Raw genomic sequence first — 22,066 nt, forward strand, 5'->3', positions numbered from 1 at the left:
GGAGACACATGCAGAACTGGAGGATCAAACTGGGGTCAGCTGCCAGCAGAGCAAGTTGTACTTGGGGCCACCAGATTTACACATGGTGTGGCTGCAGTGGCCATGAGATACTTGGGTCTCACTCAGGGCTTCACATATGTAAGGCTTGTGGTGTTGTGACACTGGAGCTGTGTATCTGTCCAGAACTATTATCTTTTTTTAAAAAAGTATTTTTATAAGGTTGTTCACAATAATTGATTGCATTCAGTATTTCAACACCAATCCCACCACCATTACACCTTCCCACCACCATTACTCTGAAGTTTCCCACCATCACTCAACTCTTTAAGGAGATAAAAGTTAAAGTTTTCAAAGTTTTCATGAAAGGGAAACTTACTAAACTGAAATAGAAAAATGGCATAAAGTGTTTGAAAGGAAAAATGAAAATAACTGGTCACACATTACATACTTAACATTTTAAGATAGGCAGCCTGGTTCAAGGAAAAAGCAGTGGGGTTCAAGCCAGACTTCAAATCTAGTTCGTGCTCTGCCAATAATTTTGGAAATTTGGCAAGATAGTTATATAAAATGAATAATACTATGAGATCCAGATTATATCAGAGAAATTTTATAATTTATAGAAGCTAATAAATATGGAACACTACAGTATTTTCCCCTTGTTTTAAAAAGGAAACTTATATGTCAATTCTTCAATATACATGAACTTCTCCAAGAGCAGCTTGGAAATTGACTTTGATGTCTGAATCTCTTTATTTGTCAGGAGCACAGGTTAGTTGAAGAACTTTTTTTGAGGGCTTTTGTTTTTTTGTAGGTGGGTGGGAAAAGGGAGAGGGTCACCTGACAGTACTTTCACTCCTGCTCTCTGATCAAGCTTCCTGCTCTAGTATTGATCTGGCCCCTCAACAATGTTTTCACTAGCAGTGAAACCAACAATTAAAGCAATAATAATGATAGGTAGATCTGTATATTATTTGTTGAACCATATTGAGTGGTTTTGTCAAAGACTATTGCAATTTACCTGAGATGTCTAAAAGGCCACTGATGGCATTGTAGCTCATAATCCCAGCGTGGGGTTTCCGGGGTGCCATGTTGTGCGCAGAAGCAAACGTAGGCCAGCAAATCCCACTTCTCCCACCTATAAGAATTGAGTTAATTAAGTATGAATATGAACTCACAGATACATCAGAATTCAAAGTTTATTTATTTATTTTTTATTTTTTTTACCTGATGGAGGTCTAGAACTTCTATGGGCAGCCGAGAGTTCGATATTAGGATCATCATTAGTTAGGACATCAGAGCAATTAAATTCAGGACTACTCCCAACAATTAATGAGTTCTATTAAAAAATGCAAACAATATGCATTTAATAATATCTTCTCTTACAGAAGAAGTGATATATAACACTAAAATTCACGGAAGTGAAAAGACACCAATGAGTTTGGGAAGCAGATCATTCATAAAGCCAAGATGTAAAAGATTTTATTTATGCCCTGGGTAGGATGATAGTTAAAATGAGGGGGGCCATATTTAAATAATGATAATATTTTTGCTCACATGAAGCTTATACTTCTATGACAGAAATATATACTGAGATTAATATGAATTAAGAATGAGAAAATGAGGGGCTGGAACAATACCACATCGGGTAGGGCATTTGCCTTGCATGCGGCCGACCCGGGTTCTATTCCTAGCATCCCATATGGTCCCCTGAGCACCACCAGGAGTAATTCCTGAGTGCAGAGCCAGAAGTAACCCCTGTGCAACACCGGGTGTAACCCAAAAAGGAAAAAAAATGAGAAAATGAAGATGACCCCTCTGTGGGATCAGGAAGCATTTCAAACAAAAACTGAACACAAAGTGAAAAGATTGGCAGGTGACAAGCAAGAAATGAGGGGAGGGGGTGGAGAGGAAAGAGAGCTTTGTTCAATTTCTGGGTGTACTTGGAATTATAGTCAATGTTACAAAGAAGCAACAATCAGATGTTAAATCAGCATAAATTTCTGAGGCTCGGATAGTACATGACTTTATCCTCAGCATACAGGCTAGCAAGCTTTCATTGTTTCCCTTTCCTTTGCTTTCTTGTCACACCTGCAGGGCTTTGGTGCTGCAACACACTTGGCTGCATTGCACTTGGGAGCAGCGCTGGGAACCACACTGGCAGAGCTGGGTACTGCAGGAGGTAATGTGGGTTGGGGAGGTGGGGGTGGAGGTGGGGGACAGTTCTGGGGATTGAACTCATGACCTCTTGCATACAAGGCAGGAGCTTTAACAATCAACCATCTCCTCAGTCCCTGAAATCTTATTTCAAAGAAACCATTTTTGTGGGTTTGATACTAATAGAAAGACATTTGTATGTGTGAAAAGAAAATTTCAGAATGATCAAAGTTATATTTTAAACAAAAGTAAAACAGACATAGAGAGAGCTTCCTAGCAGAACTTATGGCAAACAAGTTTTTTGATCTTAACAAGTGTAGAAGTTATAACGCATTTCTCAGAGTTCCTTCATCGTGGGTCTGTATTCGTTTCTTACCTTAATTTGCACTGTTTTACTGGAAATTTCATGAGATACAGCAGCTGGCATATATACCATTGAAGAAACGGCCATTCCATTGTTAACCAGGGTCACATTGTAGATATGCACAGTCTCTGTGGTCTGTAATAAGCTTCATAGGTTACATTTTACAAAATACTATCATAAAATAAAATAGCCACCACCTTGGATCACATTTACCTGGAAATAAATCCCATAATCCCAGCATGTCCAGATGGTAAAGCCCTGTATCAGGGAGCACCCAGGAAGGCCATCCTGGTTCATATAAATGCCGTATAATCCTCCATGGGCTTCGTTGTCAAACCACTTTTCCGTGGGATTAGATGGACCTTGGAAGAAAATACTAAGTTAAAGAATTTGCAATCATCTTGTAAATGTTTTGTTTGTTTGGTTTTGGCTGTACTCGACAATGCTCAGGGCTTGTTATTTCTGGCTCTGCACTCTGGAATTACTCCTGGTGGTACTCAGGGGCCATCTTGGACACAAGGGATCAAACCCAGGTTGGACGTGTGCAGGACATATGCTCTACCCATTATACTATGGCTCTTGCCCCAGATTTTCTAAACTTTTTTTTTGCTTTTTGGGTCACACCTGGTGATGCACAGGGGTTATTCCTGGATCTACACTCAGGAATTACTCCTGGCGGTGCTCAGGGGACATATGGGATGCTGGGAATAGAACCCAGGTCAGCCGCAAGGCAAATGCCCTACCCGCTGTGCTATTGCTCCAGCCCCAGATTTTCTAAACTTTTAATAGAAGTATTGGTCAAAGTTAAAATTCCTTTAAAAAAATCCTATTCATTAAATGTAATGACACATTTTTAAACGAGATGTTTAAATGTTTTTACAGGAGTGGGAGAATGAACACAGTTGTTAGGGTGCTTGCCTTGCATATGGCTGTCCTGGGTTCAATCCCCAGCACCTCATGTAGTTCCCCTGAACCCCACCAGGAGTGGTCCCTGAGCACAAAGCCAGGAGTAAGACTGAGCACTGCCAGTTATGACCCAAACAAACAAAATGCTTGTACAAGTTTGATTCGTGGCTTGCTCTATGTAATGTATGATCAAGTTTGTTCCTTTACTGTTATTTAGAATAATTATAAACTCATTTGTAAGAGTTTGCTGTAATGTGTTCACCCTTTACTAATAATCACGATGAAACGAAAGATGAATTCCATTACTCATCTCATGAAGTTTGTATTCAAACAAGGATGTTGTGAAATCACTATTAAATAACCAGTTGCCTGTAAAATCTTTCTCAACGACTTTTCTTTTTGAGGCTGTTTCCTCCTACTCCCATTTCAGGTTCAGTGTCCTTTATCATGGAAGGACTCTCTGAAGAGCCCCTCCAATGTGCGACTTCAGTCCCTCCACCTGGAAACTTAAATCTTCGCTCGCAATTTTACTAACTCTCCTATTGGAAGGGAAGCTTGAGAGTGTGTCTAGTTCATTAGCAACAAGTGCCTACAAGTTGGAAGTCAATGCAGAGATAGTGCCTATGTCAAGGGACTCCATAAATGGAGGTTTTGCTCCTTTTTAATAGGCAGGACAATTGAAATGACTTTTTATGAATGTTCTGTTCTATCTGAACAATCCATTAATCTAGAGTAGAAGCATAAAACAGTGGTTATATCCCTAGAGGCATGTATTTCTGTGCTTAGACTTGTCACTTTTGGGGAAATGGTGGTGGATTCCAATATTATGAAAATTAAAAAATATTATTACTATTAGACTGTGTGGGTCATAAACGTGGGGAATATTTTTATTTTTCTGTAGGCCCACCAGTATCTTGACATAATGTAACAAGTAGGATTTTCTCAGTGACCAGAGGAAGATACATAACAAATGGACTGAAAGAAATGCCATATTTATTTCTAATACATGTTGACAAGTCATTTACTTAGCTTTTGGTACTGTATGTATGCAAAAGGACTTACTTGAGCAAGGTTCACCATCAATGCGATAACCAGCCCTTCCAAATCCAGCTACGATGTTATTTTGTACGACCGTATTTGTCCCTCTATTTATCTAGTATAAAATAAAGAAAAATACCTTAGTTTACTTTCATATGTATTCAAAAATAGCATATAATGCAATATACACAGGAAAAGTTATTATGATACACTTTTCAGGAGAAGCAATTTAATTCTTTATTCACCCCATTCAAACTTGTATTACACATGAAGCACTGAAGTTAGTGTAACCTGTCAGTATTAAATCATCAGTGCATTCCATACTCTACGTAGATAATTAGAAAATATTAGAAAGATTATTTTGTATTCAAGTCACAAAATCTACCAGTTCAATATTTAAAAGCTATAAACCAAATTCCAGCATCATAGCAAATTACAAGGATTTTGTCATTCTTTTTGGTTATATTGATTTCAATTTGACTTATTTAGATAGACAAATAAGATGGTTACAATAAACTATAGATTTAATCTGAAGGCATTTAATATTCAAACTAAATTCTGTTATAATAGGAAAATTAGTTTAGCATAAATGTTTGGGTTATTACCAAGCCATTTTTTTAATGAATCACATCAAATGGTGTTAAGGAATGAAATAATCAAGAATAAAAGGCATCATTTTATCTGTGCCATCAGCAAAATAGTGAAAAATCAATGCCAAAAGCATATGAAACACATTATTATTAAAGATTATGATAAAGATATTCAAATAAAATTCTTAAAAGTAAAATACACATCTTTTGTTTCAAAATAAGTAGTGAACTTAAAATTTGGAATTAAGGTTTAATTACATCCTAAAATCTGTAAATAGATACAAATAGAACAGCAGCTTCATTAATTTACACTAACTTCATATTTTTCTTACAGCAATTATTAATAGCTGTGCTAAACACAATTCATTATTATGCTCTTTCAAAGAAAACTACTTTATTAATTTCAGTTACATGACAGAGGCAGACAAAATAAAAATAAGAGGAAGCTATGTTCTCCTCCAGATCCTTTCTTTGTGCTTTTTATATTCTATGCTTTTCATTTGGGGAAGCATATCATTTCATGATATGTGGAAATAAAGTTCTCCAGAGTGAAAGAAACTTAATGGAAAACAAATAAGATCCAATCAGAAGTATTAGATCACTGTAAATACCCCTATATGAAGAATCTTGAGAATTTTACAGCAGCAATTTTAGAAAACCTATAATCTATCATCCTAATTTTCCATGTAAGGAAGGAGATGAAATTTAAAGTCAGTAAAATATGTGAGGCACTTGTAGTTAATGAACAGTGGGACACCCTGTTCTGGAACTTAAATGCAATAAAGAATGTTGGAGAAGCAGGGGAGGAAAACAGAACTATTTGCACCAATGGACATAAATACAAAGAAAACCAAATGAAAACCAGAGCTTATGACACTAATCTAGAGCACCAATGAGCTCTTTACATTGACTCATTTTTATCAGTTCACTGATAGTTAAAGAAGGCATTGTTTTCAGTGAAACTTTGAAATGTACAACTTGTACAAAAAATGAGAATAGTCAATTGGAAAGTATGACGTCACTGTAGCACTGTAGCACTTGTTGTCCCATTGTCCATAGATTTGCTCCAGCTGGCACCAGTAACGTCTCCATTGTGAGACTTGTTACTGTTTTCGAATATCGAATACACCATGGGTAGATTGCCAGGCTCTGCCGTGGGGGCGAGATACCCTCGATAGCTTGCTGGGCTCTCTGAGAGGGAGGAAGGAATCGAACGTGGGTCAGCCACATGCAAGGCAAGTGCCTTACCCGCTGGGCTATCACTCCAGCCCATGAAGTCACAATTTTATAAATTATAATGACATATTTGTTCTTATCACCTCAATTGCTGCATGCCAGAGAGTTGAACTTTGGTCTTTTCTGTCTTGATAGGTTCCCGGCCAAACAGAAAGTGCTACCAAATTTCCTCGGACTCTGTTGGCATCACCCCATATTCGTATGCCTGGGGGGAAACAAAGACATATAAATTTGTAATTAATATTATGAAAAATATCTTTCGTTCCTGACATGAAACTCATTTTCTAGTGAAAGCCTGACAAATGAATTCTTTAGATGTTCAAGAGAACCCTCTGAATGCTTTGACAGAGAAACACTACCTCTTGAATAAACATCCTAAATTAGAATCTTCTAGGGTTAAATATGTGGATTCACAGGCTCACAGTCAGGTTTTAACAAATGCTAACATGAATACTATACACATTTAAACTGTTTGTCTAAAGCACAATGCTGATATTTATGGAACATTAGCCATCTAAAAGTACTTTAAAATAAAATAATGGCCTTAAGGAATTATCTCCTTTCTATGTTTGGTAGTATTTTGTTTATATTATTATTTGAGCCACTATGATTTATTATTTTACATACTGTCAATGGAAGGCTTTCATGCATACAACATTCTGACACAACACCCTCCACCGAAGTATCCACTTCCCTCCACCACTGTTTCGGTGGTCCCCTCACACCTGCTCCTCCCAGCACACCATCCTCATCCCTTTCTCCACATTTTTTTAAATTGGAATATGAGAAGTATTTAAAAAGTCATTGTAACTTACACTTGATTAGATAATTCACATAAGATCATTGTAGTAGATAATTCTAGAGCAGCACTGTCCAACACCTTAGCCATAACCACACGTGACTGCTAAATGTCAAGTAAGTACTATTAAACTAAGTACATCTAAAATTTAAAATCCATTCTAAAGTTACACCAGTCATAATCCATGTGGCTGAATGGCCATTATGGCATAATTACCATACATAGATGAAAACAATGATCATTCTCATAGAAAGATCAGTTGAACAGCTTGGCTATTCAGTTTACAGAATTGCTCAGAAAGACAAATTAATGGACCAAAAAAGTGTTCTATTACCTTCCCCCACTGTAAAGTAAATGATGTTATCATCTATGTCTAATCCATCTGTTCCAAATACACCAATTGCTGGAGAAAAGCCATTGTGAAAAGCACAGCCTCGAATGTAAGATGAACCACGCTCAGCATTCTATTAGAAAAACAAAACAAAACATTGGACTGAGAGCCAGTGAATATTTCAACCAAAAATAAAAATTTATTTAAAGCAAAACTTTTTATTTTTTTTTATTTTTTTTTTAATTTATTTATTTTTAATTAGAGAATCACCGTGAGGGTACAGTTACAGATTTATACACTTTTGTGCTCATACTTCCCTCATACCAAGTTTGGGAACCCATCCCTCCACCAGTGCCCATTCTCCACCACCCGTAAACCCAGTGTCCCTCCCACCCTCCCCAATCCCATCTCCCCCCCACCCCACCCTGCCACTGTGGCAAGGCATTCCCTTCTGTTTTCTCTCTCTAATTAGCTGTTGTGGTTTGCAATAAAGGTGTTGAGTGGCCGCTGTGCTCAGTCTCTAGCCCTCATTCAGCCCGCAACTCCCTTCCCCCACATGGCCTTCGACTACAATGTAGTTGGTGATCGCTTCTCTGAGTTGACCAAAGCAAAACTTTTTAAACTGACGATTTTCAGGGACAAAACTAGAAAAATAAAATAAAATATAGTTTATTAGAGAACATGATTTCCCAGTAGTCTTTTAATCCTCGTAAATTTCCATATATTTTAATTTAATGATTAAATGAAGCAGTAAGGATATGCTTATACTTACTTAAAATGCAAATTTAAAAAATTTCAATTTTAAGCACTTTAGTATGCATTTACATTTCAATAATTATCTTTAAAATGTTAAGATGCTAAAAATTACTTTAAAGAATATTTTACATACAGTGAGTAGGGATTTTGTTGTTGTTAGCTGGGTCACTCCTATTGGGACAAGGGGATCCCAGAGTTTACATCCAGCAGTGCTCAGAGGGCAAGTGTGGTGTTGGGGCTCTAATTCAGGACCTCACTCCTGCAAGGCATGGATTCTGCCAATCTTTTTAATTATGGGAAAATAATAATCTAGGCAATGTAAACATTTGGAGAAATTACTTAATACATAGGTTTCAATTTTAAACCTAAAGGATGAATTTTTATTTTCATAATCATTATGCTCTCCTTTTTCCCTTAAATCATCACTCTGCTTTTTTTCTACTTTTAGAGAGAGAGTAATGTGGAAATTATCTGCCACACAGGTAGGGGGAGGTTGTGGGATGGTGGGTACACTGGGGTTTTTGGTAGTAGAAAATGTGCACTGGAGAAGGGACGGGTGTTTCATCATTGTATGACCGAGTCTTAAATCCAAAAGCTTTGTAACTGCTCTCATGGTGATTCAATAAATAAATTTAAAAAAAAGAAAAGAATACTTTCTACTTTGGGCTGGAGCGATAGCACAGTGGTTGGGAGTTCGCCTTTCACGTGGCCAATCTGAGTTTGTTTTCTCCGCCCCTCTCGGAGAGCCCGGCAAGCTACCGAGAGAATCGAGCCGGTGCGGCAGAGCCTGGCAAGCTACCCATGCGTATCGGATATGCCAAAAACAGTAATAATAAGTCTCTCAATGAGAGACATTACTGGTGCCCGCTCGAACAAATCGATGAGCAACGGGATGACAGTGACAGTGACTTTCTACTTTTAAGACTACAGACCGAAAGATAGCAATTCAGTACCTCTATTGCAAACCACAACACCCATAAGGAGAGACAGCAAAAAAGGGAATGCCCTGCTACAGAGGCAGGGTGGGGTAGGGTGGGAGGGTGATCAGGATTACTGCTGGTGGAGAATGGGCACTGGTGAAAGGATGGGTACTCGATCATTGTATGACTGAAACATAAGCACGAAAGTTTGTAAGCCTGTAAATGTATCCCATGGTGATTCATCAAAAAAATTAACAACTAAATAATTAAATAATTTAAAAAACTGGAAAAAAAGAATAACCTGGGGAGCAAAAAAAAAAAAAAAACAGAATAATTTCTACTTTTAACAGAGGTATGGATGGCTAGAAAAGCTCTTCAGTTGAGAAATTTTAACAATACTCACTGTTGGATAGAAACTATTTAGAAATGATTTTGCTCACTGTAACATGTGAGATGTGAAAGACCACTAGAGGTGCTTATTCTTTCATATTCAACACTTCTTTTAAAATTTTTATAAAATAGTGAAATTGAATATAATATTTTGGCAGGTTTACAAAGGCTAATGGGAAATATGCCTAACAATATTTTTATTAAATATACTCTAAGAAATTCTAAATATTATTCCTATTAATAAATTTTCAAAGAAAATAAAATGCATTATTCAGAATACATGCAAAATTTAAAATAAAATCCAAACCTGTCCTAGGTTGAGAAATGTTACCGCATATCTTGGATCTGTGCTATCCCTAAAGCCTTCTTGCCCGCTGTGATAAAATTCCACATTACTTATTCTTGCATTTCCTGTAAGGAGTGATGGGAAGAGTTAAATACTTTTTGGAATCAATAAAAGATTTGGTAACATTTGTGAACTTAAATTTTACTGCTCCCCACATTAGTCTTTTTAGACACATTTCCCTAATAGTCTCCCTACCCCATAAATATTGATACTATGGTTATACTGTATGGTTGTTAATATTTGGTGTTATTTTGCTGTGCACATATAATTGTTTCTCACCCAAGAGAGAAACAATCATCTCTCACACAATGATTGTTTCACCCCTTTCTGGGGTGATGTCCATGCCAGCACTAATGACCTAAGGCACATGATATAATTTACCTGATATTTCAATTTTGCTGCTCGAAAGAGCTTTAATACCATTATATTTACATAATTTCTTCCAGAATATGCATTAATTTTCCACAAGTACTACTGAGCAAGAAGTAATTTCATAATTAGTAATAATAGCAATAACAATTCATGAGAAACTATTCTGTGCCTAAGAGGCAATACAAAATTTAGTTCTTATGAAACAGTATATGAGCTAGGAGCTTTCGTTATCTCTATATTCTGGTTCATAACTTCTTAATAAGAAAATTGAGGCACAGATAGTCATGGCTGATAAAAAATCATTTTGAGGATAATTCCTTTTCCAAAACTGGCACTTAATAAAACACTCTGAAGGGAAGTTATTTTATGTTAGAACAGAAACAAAACCATTGAGTCCTACCTTCCTTCCTTCCTTCCTTCCTTCCTTCCTTCCTTCCTTCCTTCCTTCCTTCCTTCCTTCCTTCCTTCCTTCCTTCCTTCCTTCCTTCCTTCCTTCCTTCCTTCCTTCCTTCCTTCCTTCCTTCCTTCTTTCCTTCCTTCTTTCTTCCTTCTCCCCCTCCTTCCTCAACCCATTCTTTTTAACTTTCTCATTTTGATTTAGTTTGAGGGTCGAACCTGGCTGTGCTCAGGGGTTACTCCTAGCTCTAAACATTGGAATCCCTCCTGGAGTGCTTTAGGGACCATCTACGGGGAACCAAACTCAAGTTGACCAAGGGAAGTCAAGTGCCTTACTTCTGTCTTATCTTTCTTGCCCCCAAATGGAAAACTCTAGCTTGAAAAATGACTCTAGGCCTGAATCAGGTTTCTAATTCTAAGTTACTGTCCAGAAGAAATACAGAAGAATGAGAAAAAGAAATAAATCCCGAGAAAGCAATGACTAAATCCCAGGCAATTGGAAACACTATAGGACATCCATCTAAAATAAAATTTATTTTATTCTTTTAAAATAAATAGAAAAAAAGAGAAGTGAATTGAAATTTAATATTTATAACTAACTGGAACATAGATCTTACTTAGGTCCTGATTTGAACAGAGTGCTAGAGAAAGGAAGGGACGGAGGGATATTAGGACAGAAGGGGGGAAAGAAGTGGGAAAGGAAGAAAAGAAGAAAAGGAAAGAGAAAATCAAAGAATAAGCTGGTGAAATATGAATAATGTTAGAGTATTATTAACACTTGATGATAATTTGGTGATAGAACATATAAAGACATTTTCTAGAGTTCCATACTAAAATATTTACTAAAATATACTAAAATATTTCTTTTTTTCTTATCTTTTTTCTTTGTTATATATTGAAATATTTCCAGTAGAAATATGATATAGTTGCTTCAAAATAATCCCGGGGCTTAAAGAGTGTGGGTGAGTACAGGAATAAAACAAGAGAGGCCAATGTTGATAGCTAAGAAATTGCCAATGGGTATGCCGGGATTCGTTACTTTATTTTCTTCCTTTTGATGTCTGCTTGAAAATTTCCTTCAAAAAACCACATCTGTTGTGCTTGCTATAAAATGATTTCAGTTTGAGGAAGAGAATGCATTAACAGTTCATTGACAATTCTTATTTTCTATAAAGGTAAACTAAATTGAATAACAATTAGGATTTATTTGGGGAGGACAGCGCCTGGGTAGCAAATCTCTTTCATAGCTTCCATTTTTTCATTCAATTCCATAATAAGGAAAGCGGTATTTAAGAACTGACTGGACAAAAGGGAGATCATGTTATATTTCATTTAAAAAAACAGACTGAGTTTTTACCAACCTTTAAACGTCATCATATTTTGAGTGAATGAGCTGACCAGAACGCGTGCACCAAAAGATTCCTTGAACCAACCTGGGTAATCTTCACCAAGTATTTTGATGTTTCTACTCAACAATCCAACATCAGCTGCTAAGGTGTAGCTCTGACCTGTTTCAGGAATTCGGTGTCTTTCAGCTGTAATAGAGATGCTGTCTAGATTAGGTATTTTTTTTATTGTTGTTGTTTTTTGTAGTTCACACACTACAGAACTTTCTAAAAGCCTCCAAGTCAATCAATATATATTACCCTAAAGCCATGATCAAATTTAAATGCTGAATTGTGTGTTGATGTCAAACTGTAAATATTTGTCTCACAGGTAACTGGCAATCACTTCAAATTTTGCATGGATAACGGAGGCTACTTGGGAACTTACTATATTTGTAATAGACGAAGAAATGAGATAGAAAAATAAAAGAATTTGCCTAAGGCCATGTAGAGAATTACCAATTCACGGATAATTTATCTTCTGATGCCTAAGCCTTGGCTTGTTCTACTTCCCACTGGCATATTTTATATCGACCACAATTCTTTATAAATATGGAGTGGTTAAGCATATCAAAAGCAATACATATATTTACATTTTGATGATTTCTAAAACATTACATAAACTAACTTCTATGTAACTGGAAATCTTAAACCTTATGATTTTTTTTTCTTTTGACAAGTAAGTGCTTTCAGACAGAGAGAAATGACTGGTAGTCTAAATGCAATCATCTATAGTATGAAACTTCCCAAACCATTTGTACTACAATTTCATGGTTATCAGTGAAACCATTTTCTTTAAGGAAAATGGTGTGAAACAGAATACCAGTCAAATGTGTTTCTATCAAAATGTCCTTTAAGTTTTTTTTAAATGCAAATCAAAGTTTATTTTACTTGCATGCTGCCTTATTGCTGGCATTCTCATAAAAAGCATCTGGATGGCTTATTTATCATTAAACTTCCTCCGTCCCTCTTGGAGAGCCTGGCAAGCTACCGAGAGTATTTTGACCCCACAGCAGAGCCTGGCAAGCTACCCGTGGCATATTCGATATGCCAAAAACAGTAACAACAAGTCTCACAATGGAGACATTCCCAGCATTACCAGTGCCCGCTAGAGCAAATCGATGCGCAATGGGATGACAGTGACAGTGACAGAAACTTCTATCTGCCTCAACTTCTTGGAATTCAGGAAAAGGTAGCCTGTCGACTGGCAAAGGAGGGAGCAGAGAAGACCCTTATCCTCGAAGTTAAAAGATCATTTCAGAAGATTTTCATAATTTCTTCTCTCCTTGACAAATATATTCTAACCATGTGGCTGTATCTTCTCTACCTGCAGTTACAACTTAATAATGCATTAATGAACAATGAATTAGGACAAAGTGCACTTGGACCAAAGATTCTCAAATTGTGGTAACAAATAATCCTTTCTTACAAAATAGTGCCAAAATCACCTTACAGAATGTGATGTGGTGGTTTTTGCTGAAGTTTTATTGAATGAATAAATGAATGAATGAGTGAGTGAATGAATTCAGCTGACTATTGGCAGTTCACAAACACATTAACCCTTAGCACAACACCAATTTGAGTGAAGTTCTTAAAAATATTAGTGAGACTTTTAAAAAATTAAAAATTATAAAGGAAAGCATTAGCATGTGAATATTTCAGGACAGTTAAATAATGTATCTAGCAGGTTTATGTAAAATTCACTTACCAAGGTGAGTATAGGAAAGGGTTTCATTGAGAACAAGAATTTTGTGGTCATGCAAGATTTTGACAATACTTCTAGTTTCTGTCTGGTGGAAATCATAGCTTGTGGTTGTTATCACAATCTCTTCTCCCTCCTTGAAAAATCCAAGTGACAAATTCAATAAGTTTGTATTTCTTCATGACAATAGCACAGCGGGTAGGGCATTTGCCTTGCACACTGCCACCCAGTTCAATTCCTTTGCCCTCTCAGAGAGCCTGGCAAGCTACTGAGAGTATCTCACCTGCACAGCAGAACCTGGCAAGCTACCCTGATGTATTCAATATGCCAAAAAAAATAACAAAAAGTCTCACAATGGAGATGTTACTGGTGTCCGCTCGAGCAAATCGATGAACAATGGGATGACAGTGCTACATTCAATAATTCAAATCAAATTTACCTATTAGCAATCATACTACTTACCACCCAAAAGAAAAGTCTATACATTTGGGTCTCTATAAACAAGTATGATTTTGCTTGATATAAAAATCCTAAATTTTGAATGATGGCAACATTTCTACAGATTGATATTATTCATTTTTATTTTTTACTTATTTATTTGTGAATTAGGGTTTTTGGGGAAAGATCCTGGCAGTGCTTGTGGGAGAATGCAGTTCCAAGCATTGAACCAAGTTATCCTGGATGCAAAACATATACTTGCTCTGTCTCTCCAGGTCTTCATTCACCATTTTTTACGGTGGAGGTTGAAGTTTGCTCCCAAGCAGTGCTTAGAAAGTTCAGAGATTCCTCCCAGTGCTTCCCGGCAAACCAGGCTAGTAAAGATAGCCACTTTAGGGGCCACTTAGGCCTTGACTTTCCTGGTCCATCACAGCAGTGCTCAGGACTTCCAGGGCTGTACCTGGTAATCCTCAATGGACCATGTGGTGCCAGCCCCATGCAAGGAATGTCCCTTAACACTTGTACTATCTCTCTAACCCCTCTACTTCACTATTTACCCATTTGTTTGTTTGGGAGCCACATCTGACTATGCTTGGAGCTTACCCAGTGACCACTCTTAGGGGTGCTTGAAGACCATATGCAGTGATGAGGCTCAACCTTGGGACATCTGCACTCAAGGCCAGTGCCTTAACTCTGTACTATCTCTCTGTCCCCTACCAAATGTTGTGTGTGTGCAATGGTGCTTGGAGCTCACTTCTGTTCTGTGCTTGGGGGTCACTCCTGGTGGTACCCAGGGTACCATGTGGTGCCAGTATCAGATTGGGGCTCCTGTACACAAAGCACATGCTCATCTATGTACTATCCTAATTCACTCATTTCATTATTTTTTTTTAAATACCACATGGGATATAGCTTCTATGGTAGAGCACATGGGATATAGACCACATGGGCTATAGCTTGCACGGTAGAGCGCCTTTCTGCTATGCACAAACCTCTGGGTTTGATTGCAGGCATGATACAGAGCATGGTGGGGCACCCCTCAACACAGCCCAGCCCACCGTACCATATTGCCAGGTCAGAGGAAACCGGGGATGCCAGCATTAGGGGTAGCTATAAGAACCTTCTCCCCCAGCACCACTGGGTGTGGCCCTTAATAAAAATAAATTACTTTTAAAAATTCAAGTTATTTGGGGTCACTACTATGTCTAAGAGCTCTTGCTTTGCATGTGTGAGGCCCTGGGTCCAATCCTGGTACCACACCTGAAAGTTATTCACATCCATATTTTGATAAAATGGGTTGGGGGTTCACAGTGATAGTACACCAAGTAGGGTGAGTACCTTGCAGGCAGGTGACCTGGATTGGATCCATGGTATCCCACATGATCCTCTGAACCCCTACAGGAGTGATCCCTTAGTATAGAGCCAGGAGTAAGCCCTGAGCATTGACACGTGTGGCCCACTCAACATTTTTTTTTGTTTGAAAATTAAAGTTAGAAACTGTTTGGGACAACTTCTTAAGCTTTAAAAAGTTTCCCCAGATTTGAGTTTTATATAACTATCTATCATTGATTTTCCTGAAATACAGGAAAGAGACAACAAAAAAATCTTGGAATCCTTCTAGTGCTTCATACAGCTCCTTCTCATCATCCATGTCCTGCTTCTTGGTCTTTGGGCTAAGATCAGATGTAGTATCTGTGCCTTTGCTCTAATGGTTGGAGAAGAGGCAAAAGTATCTTATTCTAAATTCTCCAACAGGGAAACTAAGACAAAAGACTAATGAGTAAGACAGGGGTACACAGTTTCCTGCAGGACTTGCCTGTGACTCCAAAGCCCTCAGGAGGAAAGGAAAGTATGACAGCAGGGACAGCTGTGTGTTTTCATGGTGGGTTCCATGAAGAATAGTGAGAAGTGAGATGTATGAGCCTAGAAGCTAACTGAGTCTTTGGGTTTTGCACCAATAAGGCTTCAGTGCTCGCTGGAGTCAGGAAGGACACTTTGCACTGAAGGATGTTAGGACCTACTTTGGGGTCAAGTCAGAAACTCATCCCATACATGTTTTTCCCCAAGTGTTTAGATCAAGGGATTTGAAAACATTCAGTATGCAGTGTGCAGCATTTGAGGTACATTGTTTGGAATCTGGCCATACCCTTGGGAGAGGCTTTCTCTGAACAGTCTATTTCATGGAATCTGCCACCTTTACCATGGCAGACTCTAATCATTCTACATCTTTTATTTCCTTCATCATCATACATACTGCAATCTATAATGAGCAATTTATTGCTTCATGTAAGATTTGTTGCTCATGCCAGTGCACGTTCCACTCTAGCTTGGGCAATTTCACACAACTAAATCTTTAATGTCTAGAATAATGTGTGACACTAGGCTGGGCATAATTGATAATAATAGAATTTACTGGACAAATAATAGGGATGTTGAAATAATTTAATTACTCTTTTAAAGGTAATCAAACCTCAGTGATCACAAATAAGCAAATATTATAAGATCATAACTCTGCCCAATAAATCCTCCATATATGTACCTGTTTTAAACTACATGAAAAGATCCAACTCCTCTGTTTTGATGATTTGTATCAACATACTCAGACTAAGCCTCTCTTTGTTCTGTGACTCTTAAGCTCATCCTTAGCAGAAGTGAATTTACAGAGATCTGAGGGATTGGAAGCAAAAAAATCTATTCATTTCCCCAACCTTCAGCATTAGAAATTTGTCAAACATGACCTATATATGCTTGTCAGTATGGTAGAGCTAGAAATAAACAATTTTCAGATTTTACCAAGTCTCTCATTTAACCCAAGGATTATTTGACTATCAGAGTTGGTTTTACTTCCAAATGCTTACATAAAAATTACAATTTAGAGGTGATGACAAGGACACGTCTTTAAAATCATTCTATTCTTTATTTTGAAAGAAACTATAATAAGCAAATACTATTTGTACTATTTACTCCGGAAAGTTAATCTTTTGGTTTCATGACTGGCAGATATCAAGTATTCTTTATATTTTCTGGGAGAATCTGAAAACCACAAATTTTAAATACCTGCTAGAAGGTCAGCTTTTTATAGTACAAATGAATTGTAAAACATATTTCTCATCTGCTTGATCATTTCAGAAAATAAGCATCCATAAGAATAAAAAAAACCTTCGCAGATTAACCCACTGTGTATTCGTTTTCTATATATAATATTTCCTCTACCTGCCAATCCACAGCATCCATCAGAGAGAGGATTTTGGAGCCTGATTCTGCAGTCTCTGAGAGTTTAGTTTTATATATCGCACGTGGGACTCCATGAAGATCCAGCTCACCAAAGACCCCTCAAGGAGAAAAGACACACTTATTACTCACTCTACCAAGTTAGGTGCAAATAAAATAGAAAATAATTTGCTGACATGTAGGTATGTACGTGTGTTTGTGTGTGTGTGCTCCTGATTGTACTCAGGGTTTACTCTTGGTTCTTAACTCAGGGATCACACCTACCATGCTCAGGGTGCCATAAGCAGTGCTGGGGATTAAACCAGGCTCGGCTGCATGCAAGATAAGTGCTTTAACCCTTGGGCTATCTCCTGTCCCTTACCTAATATATCTTAATAAACATCTGGTCAATTTAAAATGAATGGAAACAGTATGGATTAGATAGGCCTAGCAAAAATACGTAAATGGTACAATTAACAAGGATTTGAACCATTGATCCATTTTTAAGACACTGGTCCACAGAAATGCAGTCAGATAAAGCACATATGAATGAGAATGTTTGCTACAACACTGGAAATATGAGCAAACTAAAATGAATCCAAATCAACTGTAGAGTGATGAAATGAATTTTAATATACCAATAGAGTAATATATTAGAAAAGGAAGAGATGTATCAATAAATATTGATCTAAAATATATTAATATATTAATTGAAAAGAATTATATAGTAAAAGATTTAAACTGACCCCATTTTTTTTGCTAAAGGCAAATATTTACTGTTACAATTCACTGTATCTGATATGACTATAGGCATAGGTAAAAAACACAAGAAACCAAGTAAAAAGTTGCTCATTGAAGCCGGTTTCTCCAAGAAGGATTAAGTTAATACAGATTTACATTTTCTCTTAGAATTTTCCATCGATAATATTGGGGTGCAAAAAAATCATCTTGTATTCCTTGAGTTCTTTAGAGGATTCAGTTCTTTAGAGGCTGGGTGACAAACATGAGGCAAATGGATGTGAGAATGTACGGAAAAACTCATCATTATCAGGAATCCCTCTCGTATACACGCAGACACCCAGAAAAGCTGAGGGGCTCACTACACGGTTTTACGTTCCAATTCTGAATTGCTGAGCTTACACAGTGAACTTTGGGAAGAGAAATTGGAAAATCGGGAAAGGTACTGGTCCCACACTGTGAAAGAAGGTCATGCCATTTCAGTGTTCCCTTCTGCACTAATTGGACCTTCTTCCTTGAAGATGCCTTTAAGGTGGTGTTTCCATCTAAATATCTCAGTCCTACCTTCAGGGCCCCTCCCATGAAACCGACCTTTTGCCAAAGACCTATTGGGGGGTGCCATATTTTCACCTTTCTATGATACTGTTCTTGTGTTGCTTAAAATAAACTTTTGAAAGTTACTTTTGAAAATAAAAAATAAACACATAGTTCTTGGGGTCTCTTGATTTGTTATAGTGCTTTCTTTTGCAGTGCAGAAACTTCTTGGTTTTAGGAATTGTGCAGCAAGGCAAATGGAACCCATACTTGTATACGTTTATTAAATCATAATGGAATCCTTTTAATAAAGGCAGTTATTAATTTCTTAACTCAACCCTCTAGGGTTAGGGTTAGGGTTAGCGTTAGGGTCAGGTTCTTTGCTTTCCAGGCCCAAAGAGAAATATGTAAAATTTTACACATGCAACTGAGGAGATAAATCTCAGCAGTAGGTTTGAGTGGATAGAGGTTAGCATGGTCACAATTCCATGGATTATTGATACTGTAAATGGAAAATTGTTTAGGAGAGCTACATTTTATGTGAAAAACATTAAAATATGAAAAGTACTATTGGTTGTATTAAGAAAACATTAAGAAGTACAGAATGGAAAAATACTCTATCAACAAAGAAATGTGTTAATGCTAGTTTTACAAAAGTACATTTTTCTATTTAATATGTATATTTTAGTGACAATTCAAATATTTAAAATATGTTACTTTTCTAACCCTTTACTCTAAATACTGTAAAATATTCTTATACCATAATCTCAAAACCATCATGAATTGCTAGAAGAGATATAACAGTTTTGGTAGCTGAAAATACATACCTAAGACCTTTGATCCTTGATTTGGTCCTTCTGGAAGAGGCCATTCTGGAGTAGAATGATTTCCTCTAAGAACAATGTGTAATTCACCTTTAAAGGGATTATCTTCCCAGCCACCGATTAACCTACCTCCCTGCAGGGAAACAGAAAAATTGTTCATACTTAAAAATGGGGAGAGGGAGAGGAAAAAGAAGAAGGAAGAAGGAAGAAGGAGGAAGAGGAAGAAGGAGGGGGGAGGAGGGGGAGGGTCGGGAGGGGGAAGAGGGGGGGAGAGAAATAGAAGAAAGAAGAAAATAGAAATCTGCCTGCCAGAAAGGCCGACTGGGGAGTGAGGGGAGTGGCAGCAGGGAAACTGACTGGGAACATTGATGGTGGGAAATGTTCACTGGTGAAAGAGGTGGGTGTTGGAGCACTGTGTGACTGAAACCCAATCATGAACAAATTTGTAACTATGGGGTAAAAAAGATAACTGACTAAAAAAATGGAACACGAAAATGTCTCACATTTAAATAAATGAATTAGAAGATTCTGTCAACCTTCCTATTTAAAATAAATAAATAAATTCTGTTATACAAAGAACAGTACAGTAATAATGGTGACCCTAATTTAATCCATTAACTCCGTAATAGGTTAATTTAAAAGATTGTTTTTTTTGGCCAAAGTCAAATTCACTGAACTGAACTGGAACTAAATTTTAGACCTTCTGAAACCACAACTAGTACTGCCTGAATGGACCCCTCAGTGTATTTGTGCAATGTGGCATAGGTAAAATATATGCTTCCTGCTTACATCCAAGCGATGGCATTTATAAGCCATTGCTGGCAATAATACTGCTATTAAATGCTTGTTGATTCATGTCTAATGCAAAAGGTTGTACATATATTCTTTAACATTTGTATTAAGCCCAAACATTTGTTATTATTCTTATTTTATATGTAAGAAAAAACAGTGCTTATGGAAATCAAATTATTTGCCCATGATTATCCAATTACAAGGTAAGGATTCAAACATAGATTTAATTTAGCTCAAAGCCCATGCACCTAACTAAAATAACACATGTTAAATTTTTCTTTTAGTTAAAAAATCACACAGTCAGATCATGTGGGAGCTTACTTCTTAGTTTTGTGAGCATTTCTCTGGTTTTCCAAGAAGTTAACATTTCCACCAGTGGTGAATGAATGCTCCTTACATCCACAGTATTATATTTTTTTTTGATTGATCTGTGCCCTTTCTTACTGATGTGAGGTGAAATCAACTTTCTTTTGATTTGCATTTCCCTGATGACAGTGATGCAGAGCATTTTTTTTCTATATACCTGTTGGTCATTTGTATGTCTTCTTTGAAGAAGTATCTGTTCATTTCTTCCTCCTAGTTTTTGGTGGGACTATCTTCTTCTTACTAAGTTCTACTAGTGTGCTAAATACCTTGGATATTAATTCTTTGTCAGATAAGAGGTGGTCAAATATCCTCTCCCAATCTGCGAGATATCTTTTACTCTATTCCCATTTCCTTTACTATACAGAAGCTTTCACGTTTGATATAGTCCCATTTGTTTAACTGTGCTTCTGTTTCCTTTGGCTGTGACATTGTATCTTTTTTTTTTTTTTTGGTTTCGGCCCACCCCCTGCAGTCCTCAGTTATCACTTCTGACTCTATGCTCAGAGATCACTCCTGGTGGTGCTCAGAGGATCATATAGGATTTTGGGGCTTGAACCTGGGTCAGCAGGGTGCAAAGCAAGAACCCCACTCACTGTATATCACTCTGGCCCTGGACTTGAGTCATCGGTGATACCTCAAGATTCCATGTCACAAAGTATTCTGCTGATGGTTTCCTCAATATAATTTATGGACTCAGGTCTAATATTATGGTCTCTAATCCATTTTGAATTGACTTCTGTGCATAGTGTTAGGAAAGGGTCTGAGTTCATTTTGTAAAAAACATGTGACCTACCAGTTTCCCTCACACCATTTGTTGAGGAGGCTCCCCTTGCGCCTCTTCAAACTCTTTATTCCTTTGTTGAACATTAGCTGTTCTCTGCTTCCTAATGAAGATGAGTCTCAGTTTCTGTTTCCTTTGAGCATTTCCTTACTCTGTTTCTTTATATCCTACATATAAAAGAGATCATTCTGTGTCTACCTCTCATCTTCTAACTAACTTCACTCGGCATGATTTTTTTCAGACTCCTCTTTCTAGGAGGGCTTTGTTTTGTTTAAGGGGGTATTTTTTAGGGTTTTCTAAGTATATCTCATCATCTGGAAATCATGAGAGTTTGGTTTCTTCTTTTTCAATCTGGATATATTTAATATCTCTCTCCTTCTTGCATAATTGCCATGGTGAAGGCTTCCAATACCATATGGTGGTGAGAGTGGACAACCTTATCGTGTCTGATTTTAGGTGGATGGCTTTCAGTTTTTCACCATTGAGTTTCCCTGTATCACTGTAGCACTGTCATCCTGTTGTTCATTGATTTGCTTGAGCGGACACCAGTAACGTCTCCACTGTGAGACTTGTTGTTACTATTTTTGGCTTATCAAATACGTCACGGGTAGCTTGCTGGTAAGATACTCTTGGTAGCTTGCTGGGCTCTCCGAGAGGAATGGAGCAATCTAAACTGGGTTGGCCATGGGCAAGGCAGA

The 22,066-nt window shown here is 37.3% G+C and overlaps 1 protein-coding gene across 1 annotated transcript in view; it reads right to left on the bottom strand.

Annotated features, from left to right (window-relative positions):
- The window catches only part of PKHD1L1 (PKHD1 like 1), a 187,237-nt gene that overhangs the window by 42,787 nt on the left and 122,384 nt on the right, over nt 1-22,066 (bottom strand). Inside the window, exons 56-67 of the mRNA XM_055127690.1 lie at nt 19,433-19,562; nt 17,337-17,455; nt 13,692-13,821; nt 11,960-12,133; nt 9,792-9,895; nt 7,422-7,551; nt 6,372-6,493; nt 4,487-4,577; nt 2,732-2,880; nt 2,531-2,653; nt 1,225-1,336; nt 1,019-1,135 (exon numbers count right to left, since the gene is read on the bottom strand). Of these exons, the coding sequence (XP_054983665.1) occupies nt 1,019-1,135; nt 1,225-1,336; nt 2,531-2,653; nt 2,732-2,880; nt 4,487-4,577; nt 6,372-6,493; nt 7,422-7,551; nt 9,792-9,895; nt 11,960-12,133; nt 13,692-13,821; nt 17,337-17,455; nt 19,433-19,562 (1,501 nt within the window). The remainder of the gene's footprint in view (nt 1-1,018; nt 1,136-1,224; nt 1,337-2,530; nt 2,654-2,731; nt 2,881-4,486; nt 4,578-6,371; nt 6,494-7,421; nt 7,552-9,791; nt 9,896-11,959; nt 12,134-13,691; nt 13,822-17,336; nt 17,456-19,432; nt 19,563-22,066) is intronic.

This window comes from Sorex araneus, chromosome 2, assembly GCF_027595985.1.
Source record: "Sorex araneus isolate mSorAra2 chromosome 2, mSorAra2.pri, whole genome shotgun sequence".
NCBI lineage: Eukaryota > Metazoa > Chordata > Mammalia > Eulipotyphla > Soricidae > Sorex > Sorex araneus.